This window comes from Mesitornis unicolor, unplaced genomic scaffold, assembly GCF_000695765.1.
Source record: "Mesitornis unicolor isolate BGI_N332 unplaced genomic scaffold, ASM69576v1 scaffold7817, whole genome shotgun sequence".
NCBI classification, from domain to species: Eukaryota; Metazoa; Chordata; class Aves; order Mesitornithiformes; family Mesitornithidae; genus Mesitornis; species Mesitornis unicolor.
The window spans coordinates 34168-45705 of record NW_010195722.1 but is presented as its reverse complement, the minus strand read 5'-3'; the positions used below and the strand labels follow the sequence as shown (position 1 = coordinate 45705).

General features: G+C 34.8%; 1 protein-coding gene across 1 annotated transcript in view; it reads right to left on the bottom strand.

The window, feature by feature from the left end:
* Positions 1–2: 2 nt before the first annotated feature.
* LOC104543577 (glycine receptor subunit alpha-3) overlaps positions 3–11538 on the bottom strand; it is a gene marked incomplete at its 5' end in the record, with an annotated part of 40933 nt that continues 29397 nt past the window's right edge. Inside the window, 3 exons of the mRNA XM_010188219.1 lie at positions 3–317; positions 8880–9026; positions 10621–10835. Coding sequence (XP_010186521.1) covers positions 48–317; positions 8880–9026; positions 10621–10835 — 632 coding nt within the window. The remainder of the gene's footprint in view (positions 318–8879; positions 9027–10620; positions 10836–11538) is intronic.

Here is an 11538-nt window from a genome sequence, read left to right as displayed (position 1 = left end):
GCTGAACATGTCAGCCAGATCTGTTTGTCCTGCAAGCCTTAATCGTATTATTGGTGAATGTCCTCATGCCTGATAATTTTGTAGATTACCCAGTAAAAAATATTGAAAATCAAAAAGGCTAATGGGAAACAAGCTCTGGATATTGTGTCTATCTTCTTGGCCCGGTCAATAAATACCTTTCTCATCTCATCAGGGCTTTTTGGTGCAGCTTGAACAGGATTGTTTGGCCCCTTTTGTGTCACTCCATCTTTTGCTTGCAGACATGGGCCCACTCCATATGCTGTAAAGCTAAACTGACTTTCCCTTACGTCATCATCCTGTTGGGAAATAAAAAGGGAAAAAAAAAAAAAGAAAAACAAGACTTTTTTTATTTACAGAAATCTTACCAGCTGCTAAAATAAGTATTGCACCATTACCTCAGTGACTTCTTGAATTCACAGTTTATCTTAATTGGTTGAAATTTCAGCCCTATCAGTGTTTGTCAAAAATTTTGCAGCAGCTTTAAAAAGGACAGATTTTACCTATTTGTTTATAAATTCTGTAATCTATTTAGATAAAAGAGAAAACTTAGTAAACTAGTGGTATACAGGCACACAACTTCTGATTTGGTTTAATTATCCTCATTTACAGTTCATAGTCACAGTCCTCAACTGGGCAAACTTCACACTGCGCTTTCAGACAACAGCCATTAACTCTGCATGTTGCTTAATGAAAGGAGATCCTGGCCTCTAGAGATACTCATTATACAAGCACTGATGATGTTCATGTTAATTATATTAGTGAGAACTCTGCCTATTTGGTCACTGTATATTTAGTTAATCTTATCTGTACACCTTATTTCTGCTGTTCCCTGTGAATACATCAGGTAAAGAGAACAGTATGTAAAATGTCTTAATTTAAAATAAAGTGATTGAAATCTAAAGGCAGATTTTGATTCTGATTCATTCTTCTGACAATTCAGGGGAAAACTGGCAAAGGCATTCAGAATTCAGGGAGCTATAAGAGAAAGTGATTTTTAATAACATGGCACAGATACAAAAGTAGATGGTCTGAAGATATACACATTTTCATAGCATGCTTTTCAGAAATGTGGCTTCTGTCTGGATACACATTTTGTACTTCTTTTTACCTGGACATAATTATTCTCAAGTAATAAAGGAGGTACAAATGCGGGGAAATAAATAATACATAGACTGTGAAGCCAGGGCCAAATTTGGTTCTGAATATACTCCAGTGTATTCCTTCACTATGTATGCTACTCAGGGATCGTCATGTGATCTTGATGGCATTCACAAATTTTTAATAGTGATTTTAAATTCAGGATTTCCTACTTTTTAATGTCTAATTTAACTAGTTGCTTTAGGTTTCTAGACTTTTATGAATAATAACAAAGTATTATGTACATGGTTTTGTTTAAATAAATATTTTGGAAAATAATTTCCATAAGTATTAAAGAAGAATTGAGTAGCAGTCAGTTTTCCTTCTGTAAGAGAATTTTCGGTATTTTGAATCTCTTCCTAGCTTAGATTAAAAGAAAAGGGTAAAAAAAAAATTTACTAAAGCAAGTCAAATAATTAGTGTCTCAGTTCGGTAATTCTGAAGCATTTTTGTTTTATTTAAACTTCTTACTTTATAGAAATGTAATATCTTAATGAACACAGTTTAAATCCAAACTTCTAAATTTTTAATTTTGAAGATGCCTATGACAATTGAAAAATCTGAAAATGTTTTGGAATGGAGAATTAATTCTAAACATATTTAAAGTTTTGGTTAAGTAGTACTTGCTAGAAGAATCACTGTTAATTACTTTGTTTAAAGAAATTCCAATGATATTTGTTATCAATATTAGTTGAATAAGTTATCTACAAAAGAATGCAGATCAATTACTGAAGTGAACCAGCTCACAATCAGTGTGAGAATCCAGCAGGGCTGTAGTTATCACCCAACTGCAATAATTTTTCATATATGTAATCTGAATAAATTTACAGACTAATATAGTGCACTGAAACTACCATACTTCAAAACTGCATTAGAATTCTCCTATTTAAAAAAAAAAAGAAGAAAAAGTAACATGAAAGAAAAGGAGGAGGAAAGATCACTAACTTCAATATGGAAATGAATAACAGAAATACAAAATGATAGGATCATTATTTGATGACGTGATAAAACAAAGATCTAATTACTACAATAGTGTTCCTCCCCTGTCAGAAAAGAATGGGAAATAACCTTTACAGTAGCTGTATTCCAGGAGCGTTATAGTGTTGTATTCCAGTTACAAATACATGGAGTATGAGAATTTACACTAAAGTTGCCATTTAAACACCTTCATATGTACCATTCAGGTTTTAAATTTTTTCATGCTTCTTCAGAAAATAATGCTCATGATTGCACAGACTCAAAAAGGTAATAAAATAATTCTGAGTAGCAGCTTACAGTTGTGTGTTTTCAGGATGAGGCACTATGTACTAAGAACTTACTGTCTCTGTTCTATGCTTACCTGAATTGGGTGATCCCTTAGAATGGTTTTAAAGACCAGGTCCCTGCTTATTTTTTTGCTTGCAGACACCCAGAATTTAGTCTGCAAGCAGACTTCTTGGAAATTAGCTTTGTTGTTGAGGAAGTGATGTGAAGGTCCTTCTAGGAGTCTAGCAATTCTGCCCAGTGTCTGTTGGATGGTGTCTCCATGAGGGTAGGCAGGATGATTGGAGCTTGTCAAGTCAGACCAAAGTGCTAACAACTGTGCAGGAAAGGGTACCTTCCATAGCATTGTAACATGCCAGGTGCCACCATATTTTTTCTGGAGTACCAGCTGGAATATCCAAAATGTGGTTTTACAAGTTTTCCAGCAGGTTCACAATACAAAAAAAATCATTAATTTAGCTTCAGGTTCATATCTGAAGATGCTCATAAACAGCAGGAAAGATGCAATTACTGTTATTACTGATATTAACTTTTGAGTGATTTTTCCAAGGCATTTTTGTAAAATGTCAGTGACATCCCATTTCCTTTTATCAATTGACTTGGCTACAGTTCCTCTTCTTGACAAGAAATATTTCTCATAATGCATGTGTCTGAGTCCACAGCTGTTGAAATCATCTAGTGGAAGTAACTTGTATGTCCCATTTGAGAATCTCAACAGTGAATCTTCCTGAAAAAGTCCTGCATTTTGGTTGAATTACTTAAAATGTAATAAGGAAGCTTTTTTGTTCTTTTGTGTAGTTCAGTGCATCATCACTAAAGAAAAGAAAATGAATGATTTCTTACTGAGTTTTGATAAAGATTTAAATTCTTCTTATTGTCCATTTTTAAGAAGAGTGTTCTTGAATTGTTTTGTACTACAAAGAGCTTGGTTTTAAATGCTGATCTGTTAGCAATTGATATCTCCTCATGTTACTGTTCCTTTGAAGTTGCAGAAAGTAAAATTTTAATACTATCTTTTAATCCAGATTTAAACAGATCAAAATGGATTACAAAATTAACAAGACAGATACCTTTATTAACATTTCACATCATCATATACAGGTAGCAGTGAAGGTATATGGAGTTCACATGGGAAGACATTATTTCAGACAAAAGGACAGGGCCTCTGTTAATGATTGGATATCACATTATGACAAATGGGATATCTTCTTCATAGTTTACCCTTAAATTTGTACTGTAGATTTGAGGCAAAGTCCCGTCTATGGGTCCTGTACATCTCAAGCCATTTCTATGCTGCAATGATTCACTGATTTCATTTCCATCAAGAACTCCCTCAAAATACTTTCATCAAAAACGAATGGGTTGACCAAAAAGAAAAAAAAAAAAAGAAAAAAGGTGTGATTACCATAAAGGACAATCTAGTTTGCATGTCTATTTTCCTCACTAAAGATACAGTGATCTTTAGAATTTTGAAAACAGAATTAAAAGATTGACTATTCCTGAAAACTAAATATATTAAAAGCTAATCTAAAAATCAAAGTGTGATTCAGTATATCTACACAGTTAGTTTTCCCTGTACAGTGCAAATGCAACTAAATAAAAGCACTCATAGTAGGCATGTTTCAGTATTTCTGTATGGTATCTGATTCTGCCATTTTTTTCCTTTAGTCTTTCAATGCCAAAAGGTGTGTGAGTATAAATGAATAATTAATATTCATTCATTCTGAAGGAATGTTTCCATCCCAGTAGTAATATAATATTTGTGAAATAGTTTTGTTCATTGGCTAGAATTCTTACTCTGACAGAGACAAAGCACTCGGGATCATATACTGACTACCAAATGAAGTCTTACTTTGGGAACCAAAATTCCCCTGTTCTCAGGATTCATTATGCCATCTGTGTAACCATAAAGAAATTAGACTCTTTTTGAAAAATCTGCTATACCTATTGTGATGCTTATTGGAAAACAGCAGTGAGTATGTTTTATATTATGTTGCAATAACAGTTTTTGTTTATAAATGTATTTATAACACAATCCCAGACACTTCAAAATATTTGTTAATTCTGTGCAAATTGGATTTGGCCTCTGAAAAGAAATTTACCTTTTAGTTATTTGGAATCATTGAGTGAGGTCCACATTTACAACTATAAAAACGGTAGCCAGAGGGTGCAGTTATACCTAAGAATTGCCTTTGATGTTGCTGTTAGTGTTGTCTGGGAAGGGAGCAAATAGGGGCAATGACTGTACTTGGAAAAAGTATAAGGAAAATGGCAAGGATAGATGAGTTTTGGATGCCAAAATGTCTTGGTACAACTATGTACATAATTACATTTTGTATAACTGTATATTTTTCCATAAAACTCAGCAGCTCTTACTTTCTTTGCTACGCTTGTTTACTGCAGGGGTTTTAACTGAGTTCGGTCATATGCTTTTTAAGAGAGACATTTCAGTTCTCCTGTGTTTTTAATCAGCATTGAGAAGAAATAACACATAGATTGGATTAAATTTACAAAAGACTCCATCCTGGGAAAAACTGCAAATTTGTTTGAGCATATGTTTAGAGTTAAAATTGAATTCAATGATTTGGACAAGGAGTCTGACAAACACAGGAGGAGAGTTAGTAAGTGCAAATACAAGGTAATACGTTTAGCCAGGAATAATCAACTATACAAACGTAAGATGGAAAGTGAATGGCTCTGCAATAGTTTTGGAAAAAAACCTAGGAGTTATGGAAGGTCATGGTCTTGATGTGGATCAATACCATGCTGTTTTTAAAAAGGCAAATGGCAAACCGGCTTGGATAAACAAGTGTATCACTTGCATCATGTGATCCCTCAGCTGCTGTCAACTGTTACTGGCTAGGCTTCATGTAGCAAACACAGTTTTGAGGACTTATATGGACTTACTAGGAGAATTTCCAAGGAAGGTGAATGAGAATGAGCGAAAAAAACCACAAAAAACCAACACTGTACCAACTGGAAATATTTAAAGAAAAGAAGACTGAATGGAAATGTGCAAATGGCTACATAAAGACATGAAGTAGTCTGTTCTCTATGTCCCTTCTGAACAAGCTATGAGAGGCCAAAAAAGGCATGAGTAAAAAAAATTCTAAACCATTGAAATAGATTGCAGGTTAACTTGTGGAGTTTTTATGACTGGGATGGATTAGATACAACTGATCCTGACTTAGGTCAAGAAAAGGGATTCATTGACCTCCTAAGGGCATTCCAGCACTGAAATTCAATCATCTGTACATTCTTAGGTTTACTTGGTAAAAGTAAATAATTCTTGCAATAAGCATCCTTTTTATTGCAAAGAAAAGAGACTTCTATATACTTGTCTATATATAGACTATACTACTATACTATCCTATATATTACAGAATTCTTCAGCTGCACTATTACAATTAGATATTATTCAGACATTCTCTTCTGTCAACAAACTCATGAAATGAAGTATTTCCAAAACCATCTATTTTTGACTTTTGCAACACAGTTGAATCACTAGGAATTTTGCTATGCCCTTGCAGATAAAATGCCAGTTCTGAAAAAAGCTGTATTCATTGGTTGAAATTCACCTGGTAGAAAAAACTAATCCTAGTAAAATGTCCCAGGATGGTAAGCACATACGATGAAAAAGCCTAATAAGTTATCCCAATTGCTCTGATTATCTAATCTATTTGGATATAAATCCTAAATAGAATAGCAGTTTTCACTTTGAAAAGAAAGAGGGTTTAAAGTTCAAGGAAACTTCTGAAGTTTACTTTAAATGCAGACTTTTAACCTAACTATTTCTCATGTCTTTTGACTTTGTGTTCAAATGAACATTTCTCCATACATGGTAGTTTTAAAAGTCAATACAATCTAATTATTGAGAGCTAGTGGCTGTTTGACCTAGTCCAAAAGGATAACAAAGACATACAAAACTTTATAATCTTGAGCTACATTAACTGATTTTGAAAAAAATAAAAGAAGAAGGAAACACAGATTAATCTGATTTAAGATCCTAGGGTCTTTTAGAAATGCTTTGTATATTGTGGATCCTTCCACACATACCTGTAAGTTGAAATTTGATTTACTGTGATTGCTGAAGAACTGTTGTGTAGTCTCCTCCGAAGATATTTAAAACCCACCTGGACCCTATCCTGTGCAACCTGCTTCAGGTGAACCTGCTTTAGCAGGGGGGTTGGAATGGATGATCTCCAGGTGTCCCTTCCAACCCTTACCATTCAGTGATTCTGCCATTCTCTGAGCTTGAAGTCTTGCTAAGAGGTGGCTGGAAAGAGATTTGGTGTGAGGAAGGTAATATTACCTGCCAGTTTCTAACACTGTGGTTATAACTGATGTGTGTTTAAGGAAGTGAAAAGATATCACTAAGCTGAATATGGTAAATTTGTCTGAGATCCAGAAGACACTATAATACATGGTGAAACAAAGAATGGACTAAAAGTATCATCACATAATCTATAACTCACCAGTGCTGTTTGTATTTGATACATGATGTATTTGTTGTGGTTTATCTGCCCCTTGTCCGGTAATCTGTCTCTGCCTGTCCCATTCTCCCCAATCCAAACCTTTAGCCAGCTTTCAGAGAGCTGCCATATTTCAAAAACAAACACCCTGTCACAAAAATGCTGCTTTCCTCATGTATGTGTCTTAGAAAGCAGTTTTTCTGCTACTGTCAGCAAAAAGTAAAAAGCACGTTTTTCACAGGGACACATGTTGAAAGCAGTACATGCATTCTGAATCACTCTCTAGGCTATAGTACTGTAGTTTCTCGTTGCACCTGAAGAAGTCTAGGATTTGACACAGGAACAGGCAAATGTATGACAATGTAATTTTCATTTGGCTGTCCAGTCTGTTGCTTAACATGGAGTCTTGCTAGCAGACGCTGCTTAGGTAGGCTTTACAGCATTACAGATTTTCAAAAGAGAGAAAGCAAAAGAGACAAAACCTGAGAAATGTCTTCTTGTAATGTAAGCAGTAAATTGAGATAAGTCTTCAGGAGTGAGAGATGGCTGAACTGAGTCCTGTTGCTACAATCAGACTATCATCCACAGTAATATTCTAGATAGTAACTGAAAGCCAGTGGAAAGGCTCTGCATTATATCAGTGGTGGGCATTTATTTAATGAGTATGTTGAAGAAACATTTACTTTTTGTAAAATCAGACTTAGGAATTACATGTTACTGTAAGAAATTTTATTTATTGCTTAACTGTGGACTTCAGAATTCAAACCTGTAACCCTCACTGTATGACTTTGCACATTGATATTGAAATATTTTACTGGTAGTATAGATAGCTTCAGCTATAAAAAAAATGTTTATGGGGTGCATTAAGAAGAGTGTGGGCAGTTAGTCGGAAGAGGTTATCCTCCCCCTTTACTCTGCTGTATCTTGCGAGGCCACATCTGGAATAGTGTGTCAAATTCTGGACTGCCCAGTTCAAGAAGGACAAGGAACTACTGGAGAGAGTCCAGCATAGAGCCACTAAATGATGAGGGGACTGGAGCATCTCCCGTATGAGGTAAGACTGAGAGAACTGGGTCTGTTTAGTGTGGAGAACAGGAGAGTGAGTTGGGAATCTCATTAGTGCTTATAAATATCTAAAGGGTGGATGTGAGGAGAATGGGACCAAAATCTTCTTTGTGGTACCCAGTGACAGAACAAGGGGCAATGGTCACAAACTGGAACAGGTGGAAAACCTCTTTTACTGTAAGGGTGACAGAGCACTGGAACAGGCTGCCCAGAGAGGTTGTGGAGTCTCCTTCTCTGGAGACATTCAAAACTTTCCTGTTCCTATGTGATCTTTAGGTGATCCTGCCCTAGCAGGAAAGTTGGACTAGATGATATTCAGAGGTCCCTTCCAATCCCTGTGATTCTGTGATAACCACTGTTGGATTAACAATATTAGTTGTATGAACAAATTACACTAAATTAACATGACAGAGCAAAAAAAAAAAACAAAAAACCTCAGCCTTTTAAAGTAAAATGTTTGCTCTACCACTAATAATATCAATTGAATAAGTATTTTTTGTATTAAAAAAATATTTATATGAAACACAGCTGTTAAGGCATTGAATGGAATGCTAGAATGAAATTGGTAAACTTTATTTATTGAATTTCAATGTAGTACAAACTGCTGCAAGTACCAGTAATATTCATCCATCAAAGTATAATCTAACTCTTCTAACAGAGTGAAATTCATGCTTGTACAGATGGCTCCTACATGGCCTATAGCTCATTTAAATCCCTCTTAATCCCTCTTTTGAGAATTCAAGTTGGATTTATTCAGCGCATAGTCCTTGTGACCCTTTGCTTATAGTGAAATTCATTCTGTGCTGCTATTGTATTTATATTACCACTTTAATCTGCAGTATGTTTACCAAATTAACCATATAGCCTGGCATAAATCAATCTCAGACTCTCTTTCAAAGTTGTGAATACCATTACTTTTACCTTGCTCTTCTTCCTCTTGCGGTGGAATCGCAGAAGTTCTTTATGCTGCCTTGACACAAAGTTTACAGCTGCATACTCCAAAAGTGCAGAAAATACAAAGAGCAGACACACAGCCATCCAGATGTCAATTGCTTTGACATATGACACCTATGGAGAGAATAGAGCAGAAGATGGAATATGTTAAAACCACAGGTGTGAAGTTCAGTATATCATGTCAGGAGGAAGTGCATTAATATCTCCACATCCCAACACTAAATTTATCAAACAAAGCTTAACGTGAATGTAAAATAATAAGAGGGACAACAATTCAATCTATAAGTGTTAAATATTATTTTAAAATATATAGTCTTCCATAAAATGTGTTTACTGTTTATGTCATTAACAGTTCCTCATAGTGTACTGTGTGTTTTATCACAAACCAAATAATCCGAAAGAACAACATGCTCTTCCTCCACTTGTCCCACTGAGATTTGTGAATGATACTAAGGAAGCAGAGACTAGCTTATAGTGGGACTGGTGGGAATTCTTGTAGTTTAATGGATCTGATTTAAAGTTCCTGTAATGGAAACTAGGTAGAAGGGAGAGCGATGGAGAACTCTGATATGTTCATTCTCTGCTAATATAGGCATGGTAAATCAAAGATACAGATTCAAATTAGTCCTGTAATTTTGACACAGTGGAAGTACTGAAAATTAATCGCAGAGTAGATAAACTCAATGCAACCCTTTGTTGACAAGCTCAGCTGCAGGACATAATCTGAATTAGGAAAGTAGGCCCTGTTCCATCCCTGTGTGTAGATGATTTTTCATATAAGCCAACATAGTTAGCTTCAGGTCTCAAAAATGTGACCAAAAAATCTATAGCTCTGTTTGGTAACCTCTTACATGCTTGCTTTTCTGAGTTTTTTTAGCATTCCATTTTCTTATCTGTTTATGCTACATTTGGATGCATTCAGATCCATATATCTGAGGCACAAAGCACACTCACCTGTGTTAGTGGTATCTATTTTACTTGGAAACAAAATTAATTAGCCGACCTGAAAACACCATATTAAAAATAATACAGAAGCTGACATTGTGTATTTTTATCTTATACACTTTTGTTTCTATTAACTGCAATAGCAAATGAAGACGGTCAAAGAATACCCCTTAAAATGAAAAAGAAAATTTTTAAAGCAATGACAAGTCAGGAAACTTAGATAGTTAATCATAGAAATACACTATTTACATTGTGTAGTGAACCATTCTTTATACAATTGTTTGGAGCCATTTCGTTTCATATGTTTCTACATTTTAATGTAAATGTGTTTGTAACTAGTGAGTTACTTCATAATTTAGGCAGGTTTTGGGAAAGTAATGTCATTGAGAACAGTTTGGAACCTATGACCTTTAGAAATTCAGTCGTATCTGCTAGCATGTCATCAGATACTGGGACCTGAAAGAGCATGAGTCAGTCAAGTGCTAAGCATCATTTATCATTTATGTAGTACTGAAAAACATTGCCTTCATCACTTGTTGAGTTTTATGGAATTTAGTAAATATGTGGTTGGCTAAATAGTTGAGACAAACAGGAATAGAATTAGTGACTCAACAAAATCCTAAAGATTCCAGAGTTATTTATCTCCTTTAGAAGATGCTTCAATGTTAATAATTAAAACACATAAGGTTGCTGAAGTGCTTATTTGTCACATAGCATTATGACTTTGTAGTAATGTGGTGTAAACAAAGAAAATTCTGCCTACCTTTGGAAGAGATGCTCGTGAACCTGAACTTTGTGTTGTCATGGTCAGTACAGTTGTTATGCCTAAAGCCACTCTGGCTGGAGCTGCATCCATATTGATCCAAAATGACACCCAGGAGAGAATGACGATCAAGAGACTTGGTATGTACATCTGGATGAGATAGTAACCCATCTGCCTCTCAAGGTGAAATCGGACTTCAATACATGTAAACTTTCCTTTTTATAATAAAGAAGAAATTTTCAATAGAAACAGAATGTTCTTTACTGTCAACATCTAGTGCACACTCTAAAGAACTTACACTCCATCAAATACATTTGTTCTCTAATGAAAGATTAATATTTTTTATTTCTCTTCAGTGATTTTAATATGCACGGTCCCAATAATAACAGAAGTAACTGGAAAAAAAGGGGACAGAAAACCTAAAAATTTAAGAATTTGATAACCTTTAGATCTCTTATTTCTTTATAAAAACCAAAACACAATTCATTATGACATAGGAAAGTTTCTCTGTGTGATCACTCTTGTTTTTCCGCTTATTGTTTGGAAATACTGCTGTATGCAAAGAAAATACTTGCTCTCCCATTGTATAAAATCTCCTTTATCTTTTGGTTCAATTTTAAAGTTAAATTTATTTTATTTTTTTCAATCCAATGAATTTGGACAGAATATAGTGAGATCAGTGTGGGCATTAAGTTTTTAATAGGAGATTCTGCTAAATCTCTCCCCTTATCTCCATTCAAACTGTTCCAGCTCAGAAATATAGTAACTGAGATTCAAACAGAAATTGAGGACTTGTGATTAGGCAACCTCAGGAAGCTAATTAAATGCCCTAATTTTTCCAGATACTGAATATCTAGCAACCAATTCCACAGATTTAACCCAACTAAAACAAACCCCAAATCTATTGTTTGCTCACAG